Raw genomic sequence first — 26,640 nt, forward strand, 5'->3', positions numbered from 1 at the left:
AAAGAGGACTTATTGGTCCTGGAATGTTCCCAGTAGATAAAGAGGACTTATTGGTCCTGGAATGTTCCCAGTAGATAAAGAGGACTTATTGGTCCTGGAATGTTCCCAGTAGATAAAGAGGACTTACAGGTCCTGGAATGTTCCCAGTAGATAAAGAGGACATACTGGTTCTGGAATGTTCCCAGTAGATAAAGAGGACTTACTGGTCCTGGAATGTTCCCAGTAGATAAAGAGGACTTACTGGTCCTGGAATGTTCCCAGTAGATAAAGAGGACTTATTGGTCCTGGAATGTTCCCAGTAGGTAAAGAGAACTTACTGGTTCTGGAATGTTCCCAGTAGATAAAGAGAACTTACTGGTTCTGGAATGTTCCCAGTAGGTAAAGAGAACTTACTGGTCCTGGAATGTTCCCAGTAGATAAAGAGGACTTACTGGTCCTGGAATGTTCCCAGTAGATAAAGAGGACTTACTGGTCCTGTAATGTTCCCAGTAGATAAAGAGAACTTACTGGTTCTGGAATGTTCCCAGTAGTTAAAGAGGACTTACTGGTCCTGGAATGTTCCCAGTAGATAAAGAGGACTTCCTGGTTCTGGAATGTTCCCAGTAGGTAAAGAGGACTTACTGGTCCTGGAATGTTCCCAGTAGATAAAGAGGACTTACTGGTCCTGGAATGTTCCCAGTAGATAAAGAGGACTTATTGGTCCTGGAATGTTCCCAGTAGATAAAGAGGACTTACTGGTCCTGGAATGTTCCCAGTAGATAAAGAGGACTTATTGGTCCTGGAATGTTCCCAGTAGATAAAGAGGACTTATTGGTCCTGGAATGTTCCCAGTAGATAAAGAGGACTTACTGGTCCTGGAATGTTCCCAGTAGATAAAGAGAACTTACTGGTCCTGGAATGTTCCCAGTAGATAAAGAGAACTTACTGGTCCTGGAATGTTCCCAGTAGATAAAGAGGACTTACTGGTCCTGGAATGTTCCCAGTAGATAAAGAGGACTTACTGGTCCTGGAATGTTCCCAGTAGATAAAGAGAACTTACTGGTCCTGGAATGTTCCCAGTAGATAAAGAGGACTTACTGGTCCTGGAATGTTCCCAGTAGATAAAGAGAACTTACTGGTTCTGGAATGTTCCCAGTAGATAAAGAGGACTTATTGGTCCTGGAATGTTCCCAGTAGATAAAGAGGACTTACTGGTCCTGGAATGTTCCCAGTAGATAAAGAGGACTTATTGGTCCTGGAATGTTCCCAGTAGATAAAGAGGACTTACTGGTTCTGGAATGTTCCCAGTAGATAAAGAGGACTTACTGGTCCTGGAATGTTCCCAGTAGATAAAGAGAACTTACTGGTTCTGGAATGTTCCCAGTAGATAAAGAGAACTTACTGGTTCTGGAATGTTCCCTGTAGATAAAGAGAACTTACTGGTCCTGGAATGTTCCCAGTAGATAAAGAGGACTTACTGGTTCTGGAATGTTCCCAGTAGATAAAGAGAACTTACTGGTCCTGGAATGTTCCCAGTAGATAAAGAGGACTTACTGGTTCTGGAATGTTCCCAGTAGATAAAGAGAACTTACTGGTCCTGGAATGTTCCCAGTAGATAAAGAGGACTTACTGGTCCTGGAATGTTCCCAGTAGATAAAGAGGACTTACTGGTCCTGGAATGTTCCCAGTAGATAAAGAGGACTTACTGGTCCTGGAATGTTCCCAGTAGATAAAGAGAACTTACTGGTCCTGGAATGTTCCCAGTAGATAAAGAGGACTTACTGGTCCTGGAATGTTCCCAGTAGATAAAGAGGACTTACTGGTCCTGGAATGTTCCCAGTAGATAAAGAGGACTTATTGGTCCTGGAATGTTCCCAGTAGATAAAGAGAACTTACTGGTTCTGGAATGTTCCCAGTAGATAAAGAGAACTTACAGGTCCTGGAATGTTCCCAGTAGATAAAGAGGACTTACTGGTCCTGGAATGTTCCCAGTAGATAAAGAGGACTTATTGGTCCTGGAATGTTCCCAGTAGATAAAGAGGACTTACTGGTTCTGGAATGTTCCCAGTAGATAAAGAGGACTTACTGGTCCTGGAATGTTCCCAGTAGGATAAAGAGAACTTACTGGTTCTGGAATGTTCCCAGTAGATAAAGAGAACTTACTGGTTCTGGAATGTTCCCAGTAGATAAAGAGAACTTACTGGTCCTGGAATGTTCCCAGTAGATAAAGAGGACTTACTGGTTCTGGAATGTTCCCAGTAGATAAAGAGAACTTACTGGTCCAGGAATGTTCCCAGTAGATAAAGAGAACTTACAGGTCCTGGAATGTTCCCAGTAGATAAATAGAACTTACTGGTCCCTGGAATGTTCCCAGTAGATAAAGAGGACTTACTGGTCCTGGAATGTTCCCAGTAGATAAAGAGAACTTACTGGTCCTGGAATGTTCCCAGTAGGTAAAGAGAACTTACTGGTTCTGGAATGTTCCCAGTAGATAAAGAGAACTTACTGGTCCTGGAATGTTCCCAGTAGGTAAAGAGAACTTACTGGTTCTGGAATGTTCCCAGTAGATAAAGAGGACTTACTGGTCCCTGGAATGTTCCCAGTAGATAAAGAGCACTTACTGGTTCTGGAATGTTCCCAGTAGATAAAGAGAACTTACTGGTTCTGGAATGTTCCCAGTAGATAAAGAGGACTTACTGGTCCTGGAATGTTCCCAGTAGATAAAGAGGACTTACTGGTTCTGGAATGTTCCCAGTAGATAAAGAGAACTTACTGGTTCTGGAATGTTCCCAGTAGATAAAGAGGTCTTACTGGTTTAAATTCTTCAACAACAAAAAGGGGGAGGAAAAAAAGGCTAAATGGGATTCAGGAGTTGTTTTCTTTTGATAACGACTCAGACTTTAAACTGAATATTAATGTCAACTGTAATTCACTACTATAGATAAAACCCTTCCATAAATATGATAAAATACCATATTTTCAGAGGGGTTGGAATAAGCAGTTGGATGGACAATAAAGTCATCTCCTCCTCTTCCTCCTCCTCCTTCCTCCAGTTCCATGTGGGTGTGGCCAGGAGGTTTGGGTTTGAGTGTACTCCTGACCCTGACACAGGAGGGTGTCTGGAGTTCCCCCCTACCTCCCAGCCTCTGCTCCAGTTTGTGTCTGTCCTCTACCGGGACATGGGGGAGAACATTGAGGGGGTCCGGGCGCGGGCGTTCGTTGATCCGGACAACGACCCACAGCAGGTACAGTTGTTAGTACTGTTACCATCTGTTGTTATTTCACCTTCATTCCAAATGGATGTTGTTTTCTTTACTGTCCAGTTTAGTTTTGTAGAGCTTTGTCAGAACTTTAATGTTTAAATACTACCGCTGTTTTCTGGAGTCTGGAGTGTCATGTGGGCCGGTTTGCTGTTTTGGGACTTTTCTATTGGTTTAGTATTGGTTTATTAAGCCAGACAAGCTCAACAAGGCACAGAGGAAGTATTATAAATATTTTTCACAGAGAAAGTATTTGAAATCCTGGTCTAAATGTTATTTATACATCACTTTTCAATGATTATTATTATTGTTATTATTGTTGTTGTTATTATGGTTATTATTATTATTATTGTTGTTATTATTGTTAGTGTTATTATTGCTATTATTATTGTTAGTGTTATTATGGTTATTATTATTATTGTAATTATTATGATTGTTGTTATTATTATTGCTGTTATTATTGTTATTATTGTTGTTATTATTATTTGTATTGTTATTGTTATTATTGTTATTAACAGAACCACAGCACCAGTAGCAACAGCGACAGCGGCATCGGTAACTTCCTGCCAGAAGAGAAGAGTAACCGTGTCTTATTGGTTGACCTGGGAGGCCATAATCACAACCCCGGTCCACGCCACTGGGACAGCCCTCCTCCTCCCTCGGCCCCGGGCTGGAACCAAGTCCCTCCCGGTGTCGTCCCTGGCCCCCCTCTCCCCCCTCCTCCTCCCCCTCGAGGGCCCCACTCCTCCCACCCCTCACTCCACCACTACCCGCCAGGGAAGAGGGGAGGTAGAGGGGGAGGACCTGGAGGAGGAGGAGGAGTGGAGCAGAGCCTGGCCCAGCCCCAACACCATCAGTCTCAACGCTGGTTACCAGTCCATGTCCTAAGAGACTGGAGACAACCAGGCCAGGCAGGACAAACACAGGGACAAGGAGGGCTGTGTAGTGATCAGGAGTCCTATGCTGAGTCAACAGATGGCTGGTCATCAGCTAACTGTAGCACCCTCCCTCCACCCATGAACAAGATACCTGCGGATCGCTACAGGGCTCCTCTACCAGCCGGGGACCTGCCCCTGCCTCCACAGCCTCCCAGGCTGGCCACGCAGAAGGATGAGTGGGCTAAGAAGCTGTTTGGGCCTGGCGCCGCGGCTGGAGAGAAAGGACTCAGAGAGCCCAAGCAGAATGGGAAGAGACGTGGAAATGGGAAAGACGGGGAGAAAAAGGTAAGAGAGTTATACAGTATGTCATGGTGGTGTTGGAGAGGTGTGTGTGTGTGTGTGTGTGTGTGTGTGTGTGTGTGTGTGTGTGTGTGTGTGTGTGTGTGTGTGTGTGTGTGTGTGTGTGTGTGTGTGCGTGCTAGGTGCTGTATTGTAAAGCTCCTGCATCATATTCTACTATAATAATAGCTGGTGGTCTGGGTTGTGGAGGGAGCTTGTTAGAAGTGAACCCAACGTGAGAAAACAGACTGGATCAAACCACTGGAGTGGAAAATTACTGTCTGGAAATGTCTGGCCACAGGTGCTAGCCCTACAACTCTCTCGGTCTGTCTGTCTGTCTCTCTCTCTCTCTCTCTCTGTCTCTCTCTCTGTGTCTCTCTCTGTCTCTCTCTCTCTCTCTCTCTCTCTGTCTCTCTCTGTCTCTCTCTCTCTCTCTCTCTCTCTCTCTCTCTGTCTCTCTCTCTCTGTCTCTCTCTCTCTGTCTCTCTCTCTCTCTAACTGACAATCTCTCTGTCTCTGTCTCTCTGTCTCTCTCTCTGTCTCTCTCTGTCTCTGTCTCTCTCTCACTCTCTCTCTCTCTCTCTCTCTGTCTCTCTCTCTGTCTCTCTCTCTTTCTCTGTATCTTTCTCTCTGTCTCTTTCTCTCTGTCTCTCTCTCTCTGCTTGTCTGTCTCTCTCTCTCTCTCTCTCTCTCTCTCTCTCTCTCTCTTTCTCTCTCTATTTCTCTGTATCTCTCTTTCTCTCTATTTCTCTCTCTGTCTCTCTGTCTCTTTAGACTCTACACATGTACCTCAGTGTTTGTGGCTTGATGATTAGTTGAATCAGGTCAGGTGTGTTACTACTGGGCTGGAACAAAAATGTGCACTCCTGTTGGTACTCTCCAGCACACCTTTTAAAACCATTTAAGTCTGGTCTTCAGACTCCTCTCTCTCTGACACAAAAAGATCCCTGGTCTATAGTTGGATCTGTGCTTGAAATGTAATATTTGACTGAGGGACATTACAGGTGTTGTATGTGGGTATGAATATCTTTGCAAGGGATTACAGCCCTATGGGCCCTGGTTAAAAGTTGTGCACTATACAGGGAATAGGGTGTGATTTAGGATGCTTCCCATCCCCTGTCCCTGGCCTCGACTCCAGAATCAAACCATCCATTATTGATTAAATATATGTAGGGATGGACACCTGTTCTGCTTCCTTCTCACTGACAACCACCTGTTCTGCTCTGCTTCCTTCTCACTGACAACCACCTGTTCTGCTCTGCTTCCTTCTCACTGACAACCACCTGTTCTGCTCTGCTTCCTTCTCACTGACAACCACCTGTTCTGCTCTGCTTCCTTCTCACTGACAACCACCTGTTCTGCTCTGCTTCCTTCTCACTGACAACCACCTGTTCTGTTCTGCTTCCTTCTCACTGACAACCACCTGTTCTGTTCTGCTTCCTTCTCACTGACAACCACCTGTTCTGTTCTGCTTCCTTCTCACTGACAACCACCTGTTCTGCTCTGCTTCCTTCTCACTGACAACCACCTGTTCTGTTCTGCTTCCTTCTCACTGACAACCACCTGTTCTGCTCTGCTTCCTTCTCACTGACAACCACCTGTTCTGTTCTGCTTCCTTCTCACTGACAACCACCTGTTCTGCTCTGCTTCCTTCTCACTGACAACCACCTGTTCTGCTCTGCTTCCTTCTCACTGACAACCACCTGAACTAGACCTGTTATAATGCTGATGAATAGAACTAGACCTGTTATAATACTGATTAATAGAACTAGACCTGTTATAATGCTGATGAATAGAACTAGACCTGTTATAATACTGATGAATAGAACTAGACCTGTTATAATACTGATGAATAGAACTAGACCTGTTATAATACTGATGAATAGAACTAGACCTGTTATAATGCTGATGAATAGAACTAGACCTGTTATAATGCTGATGAATAGAACTAGACCTGTTATAATGATGATGAATAGAACTAGACCTGTTATAATGCTGATGAATAGAACTAGACCTGTTATAATACTGTTATAATGCTGATGAATAGAACTAGACCTGTTATAATGCTGATGAATAGAACTAGACCTGTTATAATACTGATGAATAGAACTAGACCTGTTATAATGCTGATGAATAGAACTAGACCTGTTATAATACTGTTATAATGCTGATGAATAGAACTAGACCTGTTATAATGCTGATGAATAGAACTAGACCTGTTATAATACTGATGAATAGAACTAGACCTGTTATAATGCTGATGAATAGAACTAGACCTGTTATAATACTGATGAATAGAACTAGACCTGTTATAATGCTGATGAATAGAACTAGACCTGTTATAATACTGATGAATAGAACTAGACCTGTTATAATGCTGATGAATAGAACTAGACCTGTTATAATGCTGATGAATAGAACTAGACCTGTTATAATACTGATGAATAGAACTAGACCTGTTATAATGCTGATGAATAGAACTAGACCTGTTACTGATGAATAGAACTGACCTGTTATAATGCTGATGAATAGAACTAGACCTGTTATAATACTGATGAATAGAACTAGACCTGTTATAATACTGATGAATAGAACTAGACTCTGTTATAATGCTGATGAATAGAACTAGACCTGTTATAATACTGATGAATAGAACTAGACCTGTTATAATGCTGATGAATAGAACTAGACCTGTTATAATGCTGATGAATAGAACTAGACCTGTTATAATGCTGATGAATAGAACTAGACCTGTTATAATGCTGATGAATAGAACTAGACCTGTTATAATGCTGATGAATAGAACTAGACCTGTTATAATGCTGATGAATAGAACTAGACCTGTTATAATGACTGATGAATAGAACTAGACCTGTTATAATACTGATGAATAGAACTAGACCTGTTATAATACTGATGAATAGAACTAGACCTGTTATAATGCTGATGAATAGAACTAGACCTGTTATAATACTGATGAATAGAACTAGACCTGTTATAATGCTGATGAATAGAACTAGACCTGTTATAATGCTGATGAATAGAACTAGACCTGTTATAATACTGATGAATAGAACTAGACCTGTTATAATACTGATGAATAGAACTAGACCTGTTATAATGCTGATGAATAGAACTAGACCTGTTATAATACTGATGAATAGAACTAGACCTGTTATAATGATGATGAATAGAACTAGACCTGTTATAATGCTGATGAATAGAACTAGACCTGTTATAATGCTGATGAATAGAACTAGACCTGTTATAATGCTGATGAATAGAACTAGACCTGTTATAATGCTGATGAATAGAACTAGACCTGTTATAATGCTGATGAATAGAACTAGACCTGTTATAATACTGATGAATAGAACTAGACCTGTTATAATACTGATGAATAGAACTAGACCTATCGTGGTAGGACAACATTTTGTGTAGATTTGTTTAGTTTACTCTCTTCTCTCTTCTACTCTCTTCTTCTCTTCTCTTCTACTCTCTCTATACTCTCTTCTATTAGTTATTGTGGTGATTGATCTAATTAGCATTCATGCTACGTCTGGAAATGACCTAGTTTTCTCTAAATGATGTGGTATGACTGTGGTAGGCCAATACCTTCCCGTGTTTATTTTAAAGGGATAGTGTGAGATGAACTCATGGATACCATTTTGTATGTCTCTGTGTACAGTTTGAAGGTAGTTGAACTTGAAGGTACCTTATCGTTAGCTTAGCACAATGACTGGAAGTCTTCAGGATCAGCTAGCCAGCTCCTTTCAACAGCAGGGAAATAGACCTAACTACCCAAAGCAGGGTGATCAGCACTTTGTAAACTGTCATTTTACTATCTGTGAAATTATAATATTTAGATTATAGTTGTTTTAAAAGCAGTTATTTTGGGAACTATTTTGTGTGAACTACGCATTTCATTCTTCCGCCGTGACAGTGGGCGCAAGGATAGGCTGTGTGCACGACCTCTCAAGTCATCACGGCTGGCCAGCTGAGACAGAAATCTTTTAAAAAAATTGATATTTTAATTTCGTAAAGGTAGACTCAGCGAAATGACGAGCAGCACTGGGAGATACTGGCCGTGTTGGAGAGCATCAAAACCGTGATGTATCATGGGTAAATTGTGACTGACTGATCTACAAATAATATTGAGTAGTTATGTATGAGACTGTCTGTCAGTCTCGACTGTCCTTTAAAGCCTGCTGCAATGTGGAACGCGCTTATTGAGATGTGCGAGATGCAACACTTTGCTCTCACACAGTCAGACACCGGGTCCGGCCCCACAACGGGGCTAAATGGGACTTAGCCCCCTCAGTTGATACTTGTGCCCCTCAGTTTTAGTTTTATGTCCCTATTTTTAAAAAAGAGCCAAAAAGTTAAAATGATTAGCGGGAAATCTGTATCGCCTCTGCGCTGTGTCAGCACCATGGACAGAGCAGCGCCGAGTGGACAGAGCACCGCCGAGTGGACAGAGCACCGCCGAGTGTGTTTGTGTGTAGGGTGGCTATGGAAAGCCACTGGGCGGTATGACTCCTTTGGGTTTCCATAAAAAGCGGGTAAAAACGCTGCTCACCTGTGGTAGTGTACGTGAATAACGAGATATGCCTCTGCCTGTAATATTTGATTTTTTGATTTATAAGAAGGGGTCAAGTTTACCGTTGAAGCTGCTTCACTCAACTCTGCCTCACGCCCCACCACTACAGAGTTTAGTTAGCTTCTTAGCTAGCTGTAAAAAGCGTTAGTGTTATTAACCTATTCAGCTCTAACCAGCTAAAATGTGGGTTTTATCTGCGCCAAACTTGGTGCAAAACCACGTCCACGAGTAGCCTGGCAAAAGCCGCGCTGATTGGACAGTTTGTTCTGACGTTCCTCTTCAGGAAGTAAACACCTATCAACTAGACTCCGTAACAACAGCTTCGGGGTCAGCTCTATAGCTGGTATCAAATAAGAAAAGTAACTCCTAGCGACTTTCAACAGACTGCCAAGCTTTATTGATTTACCTCGCAGCCGTGACTGAAGATTGTCGACACTGCTGGAAGTATTTTCGAGCTATTAGCTAGCAAGTTTACATTCGCAAGTAGCTAGCTAGCTAATCAAATGTGCTGCTGTGTTGAGACGGACAACCATCATCGACGGTATTGCTAACTAACGTTAACCCCAACGAAGGGCTTTCCCGTTGTCACTTGTGCTACCGTCGCTGCTCCAATATGCCTCGTGAGTGCGCTGTTAAAATGTGCGACAACAAACAAAAGACTTGGTCGGCTCTAATGTTTCACCGATTTCCGTTGAGAAATCCGGACCGATTGAAACTATGGATGGTTGCTCTGAACAAAGATGTTAATACCCCGACCGATGACCTCAGAAAGTTACTCGTTTGCTCGGAACATTTTCTACCGGGGGACTATTATGAGAAGCTGGGACAGGACAGACATAGCAGGATGAGAATCATGAAAAGTTTCCTGAAGGACACAGCGGTGCCGTCAGTGGCCATTCACACGACAGGACAACGTGGATTAATGGCGGTAAGTGTCATCTAACAATATCTGACTGATTGAATAGGGTTATTATTGTTCCTTGATAAATTACAAACTAGGGCGTAGATGCTGGAACTACCAATGTAGCTAGCTATCAATCACTGGGTGTGTGTCGCATTGTATTATGGGTAGTGTAGTTTTAGTAAAAATGTGTTCTGTTAACATTTCATAGGGCTGTCACTTTACTGGTGAATGTCCTTCTCAGAGCAAGCACACAAGTGCAACACACACTTTTAGCAAAGAATAGCCAAGTACAACACAATGTGTAAGTCAACTTTGTGCCATTTTATTCATTTTCTTGGGTCAAATACATAATTAAATGTCCACATGCAACAGAAAGGAACCGTGACTTGACTGTATAGTGTTAGCTTGCCTTGTAATAGATGACAGCATGCAGTTATTATAGGGAGAATCTCAATTGCATTTCCTTGACTCCTTGTAGTCGCTCCTCGTCCCCTTCTCAAAACCCATTGGATGAGGTCAGAGGGGCGGGACCTCTCACCATCACATCCAATGGTGTTTGAGAAGGAGAGAGGACGCTAGGAATCGAGGAAATGCATTTGAGGTTCTCCCATGGCCTTGTTCAAAGCCAAATTGATTGCATGTCTACAGTGTTCTCCTTTTGTTTATTTCAAATGAAAAGCTGCATTTCCTGGTGCCTGTCCCTTTCTTTCTCACCCAGGTTGAGACGGGAGACGTCCCTCCAGCTGTAGACAATCCACCAGGGACTCACTCCATATCTGCTGGAGGGGCATCTGGTCCAACCCCACAACATGGAGGGTCAGGTGTTACTACGGCTACGACAGGGTTCCTCTCCCACCTGGGTCTGCAGCTGACAGAGCCTGCTTCAACCTCTGGGACGTACGTGGCTCTGGCACCCACGTGTACACTTAGTAAGGTAATGCTGTTATTATCATGGTTCTCTACTGGCTGTACACTTAGTAAGGTAATGCTGTTATTATCATGGTTCTCTACTAGCTGTACACTTAGTAAGGTAATGCTGTTATTATCATGGTTCTCCACTAGCTGTACACTTAGTAAGGTAATGCTGTTATTATCATGGTTCTCTACTGGCTGTACACTTAGTAAGGTAATGCTGTTATTATCATGGTTCTCTACTAGCTGTACACTTAGTAAGGTAATGCTGTTATTATCATGGTTCTCCACTAGCTGTACACTTAGTAAGGTAATGCTGTTATTATCATGGTTCTCTACTGGCTGTACACTTAGTAAGGTAATGCTGTTATTATCATGTTTCTCTACTGGCTGTACACTAAGTAAGGTAATGCTGTTATTATCATGGTTCTCTACTAGCTGTACACTTAGTAAGGTAATGCTGTTATTATCATGGTTCTCTACTGGCTGTACACTTAGTAAGGTAATGCTGTTATTATCATGGTTCTCTACTGGCTGTACACTAAGTAAGGTAATGCTGTTATTATCATGCTTCTCTACTAGCTGTACACTTAGTAAGGTAATGCTGATAGTATGGAAGTAGCCCTGGACCTGTTGGTCCAGACTCATTCTGGTTGTTACGGATTGACCTGTTGGTCCAGACTCATTCTGGTCGATACGGCTTGACCTGTTGGTCCAGACTCATTCTGGTTGGTACGGATTGACCTGTTGGTCCAGACTCATTCTGGTTGGTACGGCTTGACCTGTTGGTCCAGACTCATCTGGTTGATACGGATTGACCTGTTGGTCCAGACTCATTCTGGTCGGTACGGCTTGACCTGTTGGTCCAGACTCATTCTGGTTGGTACGGCTTGACCTGTTGGTCCAGACTCATTCTGGTTGGTACGGATTGACCTGTTGGTCCAGACTCATTCTGGTTGGTACGGATTGACCTGTTGGTCCAGACTCATTCTGGTTGGTACGGCTTGACCTGTTGGTCCAAACTCATTCTGGTTGATACGGATTGACCTGTTGGTCCAGACTCATTCTGGTCGATACGGATTGACCTGTTGGTCCAGACTCATTCTGGTTGATACGGCTTGACCTGTTGGTCCAGACTCATTCTGTCGATACGGATTGACCTGTTGGTCCAGACTCATTCTGGTTGATACGGCTTGACCTGTTGGTCCAGACTCATTCTGGTTGATACGGATTGACCTGTTGGTCCAGACTCATTCTGGTTGGTACGGATTGACCTGTTGGTCCAGACTCATTCTGGTTGATACGGCTTGACCTGTTGGTCCAGACTCATTCTGGTCGGTACGAATTGACCTGTTGGTCCAGACTCATTCTGGTTGATACGGATTGACCTGTTGGTCCAGACTCATTCTGTCGATACGGATTGACCTGTTGGTCCAGACTCATTCTGGTTGATACGGATTGACCTGTTGGTCCAGACTCATTCTGGTCGATACGGATTGACCTGTTGGTCCAGACTCATTCTGGTCGATACGGCTTGACCTGTTGGTCCAAACTCATTCTGGTCGGTACGGCTTGACCTGTTGGTCCAGACTCATTCTGGTTGATACGGATTGACCTGTTGGTCCAGACTCATTCTGTCGATACGGATTGACCTGTTGGTCCAGACTCATTCTGGTCGGTACGGCTTGACCTGTTGGTCCAGACTCATTCTGGTTGGTACGGCTTGACCTGTTGGTCCAGACTCATTCTGGTTGGTACGGATTGACCTGTTGGTCCAGACTCATTCTGGTTGGTACGGATTGACCTGTTGGTCCAGACTCATTCTGGTTGATACGGCTTGACCTGTTGGTCCAGACTCATTCTGGTTGATACGGCTTGACCTGTTGGTCCAGACTCATTCTGGTTGGTACGGATTGACCTGTTGGTCCAGACTCATTCTGGTTGATACGGCTTGACCTGTTGGTCCAGACTCATTCTGGTCGGTACGGATGGACCTGTTGGTCCAGACTCATTCTGGTCGGTACGGATTGACCTGTTGGTCCAGACTCATTCTGGTTGATACGGATTGACCTGTTGGTCCAGACTCATTCTGTCGATACGGATTGACCTGTTGGTCCAGACTCATTCTGGTTGATACGGCTTGACCTGTTGGTCCAGACTCATTCTGTCGATACGGATTGACCTGTTGGTCCAGACTCATTCTGGTTGGTACGGATTGACCTGTTGGTCCAGACTCATTCTGTCGATACGGATTGACCTGTTGGTCCAGACTCATTCTGGTTGATACGGCTTGACCTGTTGGTCCAGACTCATTCTGGTTGATACGGATTGACCTGTTGGTCCAAACTCATTCTGGTTGATACGGATTGACCTGTTGGTCCAGACTCATTCTGGTTGGTACGGATTGACCTGTTGGTCCAGACTCATTCTGTCGATACGGCTTGACCTGTTGGTCCAGACTCATTCTGGTTGATACGGATTGACCTGTTGGTCCAGACTCATTCTGGTTGATACGGATTGACCTGTTGGTCCAAACTCATTCTGGTTGATACGGATTGACCTGTTGGTCCAGACTCATTCTGGTTGATACGGCTTGACCTGTTGGTCCAGACTCATTCTGGTTGATACGGCTTGACCTATCAACTTGCATGTAAACATCAGGATGGGAAACTGATAGAAATGGTCAGATCCATTTTTCTGGAGGTGGAGAAACAGCTGGTTAGGTAAGGTGCTGTCTAGCGTAGCAGAACACTTGAAAAGGTAAAGCTTCACACTAGTCGCCCAACGTTTCCACACCAAGCTGTCTTCATCAGAGTGCAGCTTTTCCTACAAATTCTTCTTTTAACATGTTTTTTTTCTTTTTTTTTTCTGTCAATCAGGTGACGGCGCGCAGGAAGAAAGGTCAAATGGACACAGCCGTTAAGAAGACTTCAGTGAAGGACTGTACCAGTATGAGCTCTGTTGCTGCTTCCACCGTCTTGCCTCTCACCACCTCCAGCCCCTCCACCTCCAGCCAGGGATCCAGCTCTGACAGTAGGGTGTCAGGAGAACCGGACGGAGAACCGGACGGAGAACCGGACGGAGAAGGAGGATGGAGCGAAAGGAAATGGATCGTGAACGAGTCGAAACTCAAGGAGCTTTTCCAGACGTGTCACCAGTGCGGCGCTGCCTTGCGTAATAGGACAATAACCGCTTTGGGTTACAGCCAAATCAAAGTGACATGGACATGTCCCGATAAGCACAGAGGAGAGTGGCAGTCGTGTCCCGACGCTTTCGGTATCGGTCACTACCTGCAGATGGTTGGTTACAGAGTGTTGCTGGACTCCATGACTAGTCAGTTTGTAAGTCATGACTAAGTATCTACTACAGTATATTATCTAGTAAATACCAGGGTCGGAGTAGCTTCCTGTTACCAGACTGATGACTGCTGCCAGTCTGTGGAGCAAAACACAATGGAAACTTACAGGACTTCACTGTGGCTGTACCGGGTCGGGGTACTTCACTATGGCTGTACCGGGTCGGGGTACTTCACTATGGCTGTACCGGGTCGGGGTACTTCACTATGGCTGTACCGGGTCGGGGTACTTCACTATGGCTGTACCGGGTCGGGGTACTTCACTATGGCTGTACCGGGTCGGGGTACTTCACTATGGCTGTACCGGGTCGGGGTACTTCACTATGGCTGTACCGGGTCGGGGTACTTCACTGTGGCTGTACCGGGTCGGGGTACTTCACTGTGGCTGTATCGGGTTGGGGGTACTTCACTGTGGCTGTACCGGGTCGGGGTACTTCACTATGGCTGTACCGGGTCGGGGTACTTCACTATGGCTGTACCGGGTCGGGGTACTTCACTATGGCTGTACCGGGTCGGGGTATTTCACTATGGCTGTACCGGGTCGGGGTACTTCACTATGGCTGTACCGGGTCGGGGTATTTCACTATGGCTGTACCGGGTCGGGGTATTTCACTATGGCTGTACCGGGTCGGGGTATTTCACTATGGCTGTACCGGGTCGGGGTACTTCACTATGGCTGTACCGGGTCGGGGTATTTCACTATGGCTGTACCGGGTCGGGGTATTTCACTATGGCTGTACCGGGTCGGGGTACTTCACTATGGCTGTATCGGGTCGGGGTACTTCACTATGGCTGTACCGGGTCGGGGTACTTCACTATGGCTGTACCGGGTCGGGGTACTAGGGGATAGTCAGATAACCTGAGGAGGAGGGTATGTTCCCGGCTGATATCTGTTCAGAATAACATTAAAATGTTACTGTCATTAATTAACACTGTGTCAGTGTTGTGTGCTTGTTGTTGTACAGTAGGCTGTTATCTGGCTAGAATATTACTATGAAGACAGGCCAAATGGAACCCTATTCCCTATATAGTGAACTACTAGTGACCAGAGCCCTATTCCCTATATAGTGAACTACTAGTGACCAGAGCCCTATTCCCTATATAGTGAACTACTAGTGACCAGAGCCCTATTCCCTATATAGTGAACTACTAGTGACCAGAGCCCTATTCCCTATATAGTGAACTACTAGTGACCAGAGCCCTATTCCCTATATAGTGAACTACTTTAGACCAGAGCCCTATTCCCTATATAGTGAACTACTAGTGACCAGAGTCCTATTCCCTATATAGTGCACTACTTTAGACCAGAGCCCTATTCCCTATATAGTGAACTACTAGTGACCAGAGCCCTATTCCCTATATAGTGAACTACTAGTGACCAGAGCCCTATTCCCTATATAGTGAACTACTAGTGACCAGAGCCCTATTCCCTATATAGTGCACTACTTTAGACCAGAGCCCTGGTAAGAAGTATGCTCTAAATCGGGGATTTGGGAAGCAGTCTATGACCCCATGACACTTCTTTATAAAGTCCTGATACCTCACTTCCTGTCCAGCGTGTTTCATTGTCAGCTACTTCCTGTTTATCGACTCATGTACTGTTTACCCTAGTAAACACTTCTGATTGGATGATGGTGTGAGGAGAACTATTAACCTATATCTATCCCCAACAGACCATTACCTTTACCAATTACCAACTCCTCCTTCGGCCACCTCTCCTTCCAGTTCTCTGCTGCCAATGACTGGAACGAACTACAAAAATCTCTGAAACGGGAAACGCTTATCTCCCTCACTAGCTTTAAGCACCAGCTGTCAGAGCAGCTCACAGATTACTGCACCTGTACATAGCCCATCTATAAATAGCCCAAACAACTACCTCTTCCCCTACTGTATTTATTTATTTTGCTCCTTTGCATCCCATTATTTCTATTTCTACTTTGCACTTTCTTCCACTGCAAATCTACTATTCCAGTGTTTTACTTGCTATATTGTATTTACTTTTCCACCATGGCCTTTTTTGCCTTTACCTCCCTTATCTCACCTCATTTGCTCACATTGTATATAGACTTATTTTTCTACTGTATTATTGACTGTATGTTTGTTTTACTCCATGTGTAACTCTGTGTTGTTGTATGTGTCAAACTGCTTTGCTTTATCTTGGCCAGGTCGCACCATGAGAACTTGTTCTCAACTTGCCTACCTGGTTAAATAAAGGTTAAATAAATAAATAAAAAAATAAAAAACCTAACAATTCTTCTAGCCTATATTAATAGTGGAGGTCAAAAGAAGTTCCCTCAGGAAAAATAAAGTAGATTCTATTCTACTGTTTTCTATTCTACTGTATTATGTTTTACAATATTATGTTCTACTATAATATGTTCTACTGTATTTACTATATTATATTCTACTTTATTATATTCTACTTTATTGTACTATAGTCTTTTCTACTGTATTGTACTATTCTATTCTACTATATTATATTCTATTTGGCTTTCTACAATGTTAGACTTGATTCTACTATATTATATTGTACTTTATTGTGCTGTATTATATTCTACTGTATTGTACTATATTCTATTCTGCTCTATTCTACTATATTAGACTCTATTCTACTATATTTGAATCTACTACTATATTAGACTACTACTATATTAGGCTCTATTCTACTTCACTGCTCAAAAAAATAAAGGGAACACTTAAACAACACAATGTAACTCCAAGTCAATCACACTTCTGTGAAATCAAACTGTCCACTTAGGAAGCAACACTGATTGACAATACATTTCACATGCTGTTGTGCAAATGGCATAGAGAACAGGTGGAAATTATAGGCAATTAGCAAGACACCCCCAATAAAGGAGTGGTTCTGCAGGTGGTGACCACAGACCACTTCTCAGTTCCTATGCTTCCTGGCTGATGTTTTGGTCACTTTTGAATGATGGCGGTGCTTTCACTCTAGTGGTAGCATGAGACGGAGTCTACAACCCACACAAGTGGCTCAGGTAGTGCAGCTCATCCAGGATGGCACATCAATGCGAGCTGTGGCAAGAAGGTTTGCTGTGTCTGTCAGCGTAGTGTCCAGAGCATGGAGGCGCTACCAGGAGACAGGCCAGTACATCAGGAGACGTGGAGGAGGCCGTAGGAGGGCAACAACCCAGCAGCAGGACCGCTACCTCCGCCTTTGTGTAAGGAGGAGCAGGAGGAGCACTGCCAGAGCCCTGCAAAATGACCTCCAGCAGGCCACAAATGTGCATGTGTCTGCTCAAACGGTCAGAAACAGACTCCATGAGGGTGGTATGAGGGCCCGACGTCCACAGGTGGGGGTTGTGCTTACAGCCCAACACCGTGCAGGACGTTTGGCATTTGCCAGAGAACACCAAGATTGGCAAATTCGCCACTGGCGCCCTGTGGTCTTCACAGATGAAAGCAGGTTCACACTGAGCACATGTGACAGACGTGACAGAGTCTGGAGACGCAGAGGAGAATGTTCTGCTGCCTGCAACATCCTCCAGCATGACCGGTTTGGCGGTGGGTCAGTCATGGTGTGGGGTGGCATTTCTTTGGGGGGCCGCACAGCCCTCCATGTGCTCGCCAGAGGTAGCCTGACTGCCATTAGGTACCGAGATGAGATCCTCAGACCCCTTGTGAGACCATATGCTGGTGCAGTTGGCCCTGGGTTCCTCCTAATGCAAGACAATGCTAGACCTCATGTGGCTGGAGTGTGTCAGCAGTTCCTGCAAGAGGAAGGCATTGATGCTATGGACTGGCCCGCCCGTTCCCCAGACCTGAATCCAATTGAGCACATCTGGGACATCATGTCTCGCTCCATCCACCAACGCCACATTGCACCACAGACTGTCCAGGAGTTGGCGGATGCTTTAGTCCAGGTCTGGGAGGAGATCCCTCAGGAGACCATCCGCCACCTCATCAGGAGCATGCCCAGGCGTTGTAGGGAGGTCATACAGGCACGTGGAGGCCACACACACTACTGAGCCTCATTTTGACTTGTTTTAATTAAGGACATTACATCAAAGTTGGATCAGCCTGTAGTGTGGTTTTCCACTTTAATTTTGAGTGTGACTCCAAATCCAGACCTCCATGGGTTGATCAATTGGATTTCCATTGATTATGTTTTTGTTGTCAGCACATTCAACTATGTAAAGAAAAAAGTATTGAATAAGATTATTTCTTTCATTCAGATCTAGGATGTGTTATTTTAGTGTTCCCTTTATTTTTTTGAGCAGTGTATATTAGACTCTATTCTACTATATTAGACTCTATTCTACTATATTAGACTCTATTCTACTATATTAGACTCTATTCGACTATATTAGACTCTATTCTACTATATTAGACTCTATTCTACTATATTAGACTCTATTCTACTATATTAGACTCTATTCGACTATATTAGACTCTATTCTACTATATTAGACTCTATTCTACTATATTTGACTCTATTCTACTATATTAGACTCTATTCTACTATATTAGGCTCTATTCTACTCTATTCTACTATATTAGACTCTATTCTACTATAATAGACTCTATTCTACTATATTAGGCTCTATTCTACTATATTAGGCTCTATTCTACTATATTACTCTATTCTACTATATTTGACTCTATTCTACTATATTTGACTCTATTCTACTATATTAGACTCTATTCTACTATATTAGACTCTATTCTACTCTATTCTACTATATTAGACTCTATTCTACTATATTAGGCTCTATTCTACTCTATTCTACTATATTAGACTCTATTCTACTATATTAGGCTCTATTCTACTATATTAGGCTCTATTCTACTCTATTCTACTATATTAGACTCTATTCTACTATATTTGACTCTATTCTACTATATTAGACTCTATTCTACTATATTAGGCTCTATTCTACTATATTTGACTCTACTACTATATTAGACTCTATTGTATTATATTAGACTATATTAGACTCTATTACTATATTAGACTCTATTCTACTATGTATTCTGTTAAACTCCTACTCCTTACAGTACTAACTGTTTAGTCTTTCCTTAGTAAGAGACAGGAAGTAGAGGGGTGACTGACGAGGTGACACCAAAATGTCCGCCCTCCGTGTTAAAATGCTTTACGCTCTTAAAGTCCAACCTCAAAACATAAATGGGAAAAACCAAAAACCTATAACACTTATCTAATCGTTTATATATTCATTATATATTAACAATTAATTAATTAACTGATTCATTGTTTAAATTTAAGAAATGTTCGATAGTAGTCGTTTATTTAATTCGGTAATTGACTAGTGAGTGCTGAGAGACACCTGATTCAGAACGGAATGCATTGGCCTGCGCTGACGTCAGACAGCCACTGGGTGGCACTGTTTCACCATGTAGAACTCCCTGTCCTTCAGTTTCCAATGGACAACCCAGCAATGGGCTCCTACCGCAGAGTTAGATAGTGCTGCACTGTTAGTTCAGACCAACAGACTGTTATGTGACTGCTGCTGATGTTATGTCAGAAATGATCATGTCCGGACAACTAGTTGTTCAGAGGTGACAGAACATAAAAATATCAGTCTGTTGTTTTAATACAGAACGTTGATATTGACCTTTAACCCATGTCGTAGATAAGATTACATCCAACGCTATTTCACTTCTTCTTGCACTTCTGCTTTGCTTCTTTTGAAGTGAAAGGCTGCGATGTGCCTCTGGGCCCTGCTGAAATGTGGGATGAAGACCTGCTCCTGGTCACAGGGGACAGCTGACTGTGTGGGATGACCTGCTGAAGGTTACGTTCTCTCTCTGTGTCTCCTATCAGCTCTGTGTAGTCCAGTAAACAGGAAGGAACCCTCCCTGCTCAGAGAGAGAGAGAGATATACCCTCCTCATACACACGTAGATCAGCCACTGGTATCCAGGCAACACTGATGGCCCTCTCTCTCCTGATGCCATCTTGGAGAGGGGGGAGGGGGGCTTTCGAGCAGATCACTTTTGCTGGTCACTGCATTCCAAAGTATGTTGCATTATGGGGGAAATAATTGTCCGACTTGCGGCTACATAACGACTGCATGGACTTACAAAAAAATGGTAAAAAAACCACCTTATGGAAAAGCGGGGACTGTGAAGCAACACAAACATAGGCACATGCACACACACACACACGATAACATACTGCACTATACATACACATGGATTTAGTACTGTAGATATGTGGTAGTGGTGGAGTAGGGGCCTGAGAGCCACACAGTGGGTTGTGAAATCTGTGAATGTATTGTAATGTTTTTAAAATTGTATAAACTGCCTTAGTTTTTCTGAGCCCCAGGAAGAGTAGCTTCTGCCTTCGCAGGAACTAATGGGGATCCATAATAAACCCCAGGAAGAGTAGCTGCTGCCTTGGCAGGAACTAATGGGGATCCATAATAAACCCCAGGAAGAGTAGCAGCTGTCTTGGCAGGAACTAATGGGGATCCATAATAAACCCCAGGAAGAGTAGCTGCAGCCTTGGCAGGAACTAATGGGATCCATAATAAACCCCAGGAAGAGTAGCTGCTGCCATGGCAGGAACTAATGGGGATCCATAATAAACCCCAGGAAGAGTAGCTGCTGCCTTGGCAGGAACTAATGGGGATCCATAATAAACCCCAGGAAGAGTAGCTGCTGCCTTGGCAGGAACTAATGGGGATCCATAATAAACCCCAGGAAGAGTAGCTGCTGTCTTGGCAGGAACTAATGGGGATCCATAATAAACCCCAGGAAGAGTAGCCGCTGCCTTGGCAGGAACTAATGGGGATCCATAATAAACCCCAGGAAGAGTAGCCGCTGCCTTGGCAGGAACTAATGGGGATCCATAATAAACCCCAGGAAGAGTAGCCGCTGCCTTGGCAGGAACTAATGGGGATCCATAATAAACCCCAGGAAGAGTAGCTGCTGCCTTGGCAGGAACTAATGGGGATCCATAATAAACCCCAGGAAGAGTAGCCGCTGCCTTGACAGGAACTAATGGGGATCCATAATAAACCCCAGGAAGAGTAGCCGCTGCCTTGGCAGGAACTAATGGGGATCCATAATAAACCCCAGGAAGAGTAGCCGCTGCCTTGGCAGGAACTAATGGGGATCCATAATAAACCCCAGGAAGAGTAGCCACTGTCTTGGCAGGAACTAATGGGGATCCATAATAAATAAAAATGTGATCAAGATCATGAAGTTTCTGCAGTTGCTCTTCACCAACTTTATCCTGCAGTCATCACCTGCATTGTGGGAAGTCCACCAATCATAAGGGTGTTTTTTTTTGACTTAAGCGAACGTGACTGAAAAAGGTACCAAGTTTGTGCGATTCATGTTTACTGTGGACAAATGAATGGATATTTTATGCTGTCTCTAACCAATTGATAGTACAATATATTTAAAAAATATACACTACCAGTCAAAAGTTTGGACACACCTACTCATTCCAGGGTTTTTATTTATTTATAGTATTTTCTACATTGTAGAATAATAATGAAGACAAACTATGTAATAACATATGGAATCATGTTGTAACCAAAAAAGTGTTAAACAAATCTAAATATATTTTATATTTGAGATTATTCAAAGTAGCCACCCTTTGCCTTGATGACAGCTTTGCACACTCTTGGCATTCTCTCAACCAGCTTCATGAGGTAGTCACCTGGAATGCATTTCAATTAACAGGTGTGCCTTGTTAAATGTTAATTTGTGGAATTTATTCTTAATGCATTTGAGCCAATCAGTTGTGTTGTGACAAGGTAGGGGTGGTATACAGAAGATAGCCCTATTTGGTAAAAGACCAAGTCCATATTATGTCAAGAACAGCTCAAATAAGCAAAGAGAAACAGCAGTCCATCATTACTTTAAGAGAATGCCAAGAGTGTGCAAAGCTGTCATCAAGGCAAAGGGTGGCTACTTTGAAGAATCTAAAATATATTTTGATTTGTTAACACTTTTTTTGGTTACTACATGATTCCATATGTGTTATTTCATAGTTTTGATGTCTAATATAATGTTTAGAGTGGAATATTTTGAGTAAAATATATAATGTTTAGAATAGAATGTATTTCATAAAATATTGGGTTTTTAAATATTCTTAAGAATATATTATAGAATGTTTAGGATTGGAATGTTCAGAATATTTCACCAATCTATAACGACTGCTTGAGTCCAGCAGTGTAAGGGTTAACAGACAGGGTTAACAGACAGCAGTATAAGGGTTAACAGACAGGGTTAACAGACAGCAGTGTAAGGGTTAACAGACAGGGTTAACAGACAGCAGTATAAGGGTTAACAGACAGCAGTGTAAGGGTTAACCTCTATGGGCTAGGTGGGACGCTTGCTTAATATTCCGACAGGGAATCTCCTTTTCGGCAAACAGAGGAAAAAATCCCAAAGGCGGGGGCGGTCGGGGTCACGCGCATAAGCTAGTGTCTCTTGATGGGCCACTTGAGAAAGGCGATAATGTGTTTCAGCCTGGGGCTGGAATGACGACATTCTGTTTTTTCCCGGGCTCTGAGCGCCTATGGACGACGTGGGAAGTGTCACGTTAGAGCAGAGATCCTTAGTAAATGATAGAGATGGAAAAGAAGTTCAAGAAATGGTCAGACAGGCCACTTCCTGTAAAGGAATCTCTCAGGTTTTGACCTGCCATTTGAGTTCTGTTATACTCACAGACACCATTCAAACAGTTTTAGAAAATTTAGGGTGTTTTCTATCCATATGTAATAAGTATATGCATATTCTAGTTACTGGGTAGGAGTGGTAACCAGATTAAATCGGGTATGTTTTTTATCCAGCCGTGTCAATACTGCCCCCTAGCCCTAACAGGTTAACAGACAGCAGCGTAAGGGTTAACAGACAGCAGTGTAAGGGTTAATAACAGACAGCAGTGTAAGGGTTAACAGACAGCAGCGTAAGGGTTAACAGACAGCAGCGTAAGGGTTAATAACAGACAGCAGTGTAAGGGTTAACAGACAGCAGCAGTGTAAGGGTTAACAGACAGCAGTGTAAGGGTTAACAGACAGCAGTGTAAGGGTTAATAACAGACAGCAGTGTAAGGGTTAATAACAGACAGCAGTGTAAGGGTTAATAACAGACAGCAGTGTAAGGGTTAATAACAGACAGCAGTGTAAGGGTTAATAACAGCAGTGTAAGGGTTAATAACAGCAGTGTAAGGGTTAATAACAGACAGCAGTGTAAGGGTTAATAACAGACAGCAGTGTAAGGGTTAATAACAGACAGCAGTGTAAGGGTTAATAACAGACAGCAGTGTAAGGGTTAACAGACAGCAGTGTAAGGGTTAATAACAGACAGCAGTGTAAGGGTTAACAGACAGCAGTGTAAGGGTTAATAACAGACAGCAGTGTAAGGGTTAATAACAGACAGCAGTGTAAGGGTTAATAACAGCAGTGTAAGGGTTAATAACAGACAGCAGTGTAAGGGTTAATAACAGACAGCAGTGTAAGGGTTAATAACAGACAGCAGTGTAAGGGTTAACAGACAGCAGTGTAAGGGTTAATAACAGACAGCAGTGTAAGGGTTAATAACAGACAGCAGTGTAAGGGTTAATAACAGACAGCAGTGTAAGGGTTAATAACAGACAGCAGTGTAAGGGTTAATAACAGACAGCAGTGTAAGGGTTAATAACAGACAGCAGTGTAAGGGTTAACAACAGCAGTGTAAGGGTTAATAACAGACAGCAGTGTAAGGGTTAACAACAGCAGTGTAAGGGTTAATAACAGACATCAGTGTAAGGGTTAATAACAGACAGCAGTGTAAGGGTTAATAACAGACAGCAGTGTAAGGGTTAACAGACAGCAGTGTAAGGGTTAATAACAGACAGCAGTGTAAGGGTTAATAACAGCAGTGTAAGGGTTAATAACAGACAGCAGTGTAAGGGTTAATAACAGACAGCAGTGTAAGGGTTAATAACAGCAGTGTAAGGGTTAATAACAGCAGTGTAAGGGTTAATAACAGACAGCAGTGTAAGGGTTAATAACAGACAGCAGTGTAAGGGTTAATAACAGACAGCAGTGTAAGGGTTAACAACAGCAGTGTAAGGGTTAATAACAGACAGCAGTGTAAGGGTTAACAACAGCAGTGTAAGGGTTAATAACAGACATCAGTGTAAGGGTTAATAACAGACAGCAGTGTAAGGGTTAATAACAGACAGCAGTGTAAGGGTTAACAGACAGCAGTGTAAGGGTTAATAACAGACAGCAGTGTAAGGGTTAATAACAGCAGTGTAAGGGTTAATAACAGACAGCAGTGTAAGGGTTAATAACAGACAGCAGTGTAAGGGTTAATAACAGACAGCAGTGTAAGGGTTAATAACAGACATCAGTGTAAGGGTTAATAACAGACAGCAGTGTAAGGGTTAACAGACAGCAGTGTAAGGGTTAATAACAGACAGCAGTGTAAGGGTTAATAACAGACAGCAGTGTAAGGGTTAATAACAGCAGTGTAAGGGTTAATAACAGACAGCAGTGTAAGGGTTAATAACAGACAGCAGTGTAAGGGTTAATAACAGACAGCAGTGTAAGGGTTAATAACAGACATCAGTGTAAGGGTTAATAACAGACAGCAGTGTAAGGGTTAACAGACAGCAGTGTAAGGGTTAATAACAGACAGCAGTGTAAGGGTTAATAACAGACAGCAGTGTAAGGGTTAATAACAGCAGTGTAAGGGTTAATAACAGACAGCAGTGTAAGGGTTAATAACAGACAGCAGTGTAAGGGTTAATAACAGACAGCAGTGTAAGGGTTAATAACAGACAGCAGTGTAAGGGTTAATAACAGACAGCAGTGTAAGGGTTAATAACAGACAGCAGTGTAAGGGTTAATAACAGCAGTGTAAGGGTTAATAACAGACAGCAGTGTAAGGGTTAATAACAGACAGCAGTGTAAGGGTTAATAACAGCAGTGTAAGGGTTAATAACAGCAGTGTAAGGGTTAATAACAGACAGCAGTGTAAGGGTTAATAACAGACAGCAGTGTAAGGGTTAATAACAGACAGCAGTGTAAGGGTTAATAACAGCAGTGTAAGGGTTAATAACAGACAGCAGTGTAAGGGTTAATAACAGACAGCAGTGTAAGGGTTAATAACAGCAGTGTAAGGGTTAATAACAGCAGTGTAAGGGTTAATAACAGACAGCAGTGTAAGGGTTAACAGACAGCAGTGTAAGGGTTAATAACAGACAGCAGTGTAAGGGTTAACAGACAGCAGTGTAAGGGTTAATAACAGACAGCAGTGTAAGGGTTAACAGACAGCAGTGTAAGGGTTAATAACAGACAGCAGTGTAAGGGTTAATAACAGCAGTGTAAGGGTTAATAACAGCAGTGTAAGGGTTAATAACAGACAGCAGTGTAAGGGTTAATAACAGACAGCAGTGTAAGGGTTAACAGACAGCAGTGTAAGGGTTAATAACAGACAGCAGTGTAAGGGTTAATAACAGACAGCAGTGTAAGGGTTAACAGACAGCAGTGTAAGGGTTAACAGACAGCAGTGTAAGGGTTAATAACAGACAGCAGTGTAAGGGTTAACAGACAGCAGTGTAAGGGTTAATAACAGACAGCAGTGTAAGGGTTAACAGACAGCAGTGTAAGGGTTAATAACAGACAGCAGTGTAAGGGTTAATAACAGACAGCAGTGTAAGGGTTAACAGACAGCAGTGTAAGGGTTAACAGACAGCAGTGTAAGGGTTAATAACAGACAGCAGTGTAAGGGTTAACAGACAGCAGTGTAAGGGTTAACAGACAGCAGTGTAAGGGTTAATAACAGACAGCAGTGTAAGGGTTAACAGACAGCAGTGTAAGGGTTAATAACAGACAGCAGTGTAAGGGTTAATAACAGCAGTGCTGTAGCTGTCATGTGGAATTGAACATTCACATGAAAGAAAGAAACAGATCGTCCATCCATTTATTCTTGTAGCCATGTAATGTAGTCATGTCATGTAGTCATGTCATGTAGTCATGTAATGTAGTCATGTCATGTAGTGTAGTCATGTAGTGTAGTGTAGTCATGTAGTGTAGTCATGTCATGTAGTCATGTAATGTAGTCATGTAGTGTAGTCATGTCATGTAGTGTAGTCATGTAGTGTAGTGTAGTCATGTAATGTAGTCATGTAGTGTAGTCATGTAGTGTAGTCATGTCATGTAGTCATGTAATGTAGTCATGTAGTGTAGTCATGTCATGTAGTGTAGTCATGTAGTGTAGTCATGTCATGTAATGTAGTCATGTAGTGTAGTCATGTAGTGTAGTCATGTCATGTAATGTAGTCATGTAGTGTAGTCATGTCATGTAATGTAGCCATGTAGTGTAGTCATGTCATGTAATGTAGCCATGTAGTGTAGTCATGTCATGTAATGTAGCCATGTAGTGTAGTCATGTCATGTAGTGTAGTCATGTAGTGTAGTCATG

General features: G+C 42.9%; 2 protein-coding genes across 5 annotated transcripts in view; both read left to right on the forward strand.

The window, feature by feature from the left end:
* rgs12b (regulator of G protein signaling 12b) overlaps window positions 1-26,640 on the forward strand; it is a 104,972-nt gene that overhangs the window by 9,827 nt on the left and 68,505 nt on the right. For all 4 annotated transcript variants that reach the window (XM_082973971.1, XM_082973970.1, XM_082973973.1 and 1 more), the window contains exons 6-7: window positions 3,033-3,224; window positions 3,758-4,462. In XM_082973971.1, coding sequence (XP_082830097.1) covers window positions 3,033-3,224; window positions 3,758-4,462 — 897 coding nt within the window. The remainder of the gene's footprint in view (window positions 1-3,032; window positions 3,225-3,757; window positions 4,463-26,640) is intronic.
* On the forward strand, window positions 9,566-15,771 carry LOC106593948 (uncharacterized). The gene is made up of 3 exons (XM_014185325.3): window positions 9,566-9,984; window positions 10,679-10,894; window positions 13,752-15,771. Exons 1-3 carry the CDS (start codon window positions 9,670-9,672, stop codon window positions 14,226-14,228), a joined length of 1,008 nt encoding a protein of 335 aa, XP_014040800.2. The 5' UTR covers window positions 9,566-9,669; the 3' UTR covers window positions 14,229-15,771.

This window comes from Salmo salar, chromosome 04 (genome assembly GCF_965601325.2).
Source record: "Salmo salar chromosome 04, fSalSal1, whole genome shotgun sequence".
Classification (NCBI taxonomy): Eukaryota; Metazoa; Chordata; class Actinopteri; order Salmoniformes; family Salmonidae; genus Salmo; species Salmo salar.

What these genes read in the sequence shown, in the direction of transcription:
- LOC106593948 (XM_014185325.3), top strand. Translation starts at nt 9,670, where the DNA reads ATGCCTCGTGAGTGCGCTGTTAAAATGTGCGACAACAAACAAAAGACT. An exon ending in GACAACGTGGATTAATGGCG is followed by an intron (nt 9,985 to 10,678) that starts GTAAGTGTCATC and finishes TTTCTCACCCAG; the next exon opens with GTTGAGACGGGAGACGTCCC. An exon ending in CCACGTGTACACTTAGTAAG is followed by an intron (nt 10,895 to 13,751) that starts GTAATGCTGTTA and finishes TCTGTCAATCAG; the next exon opens with GTGACGGCGCGCAGGAAGAA.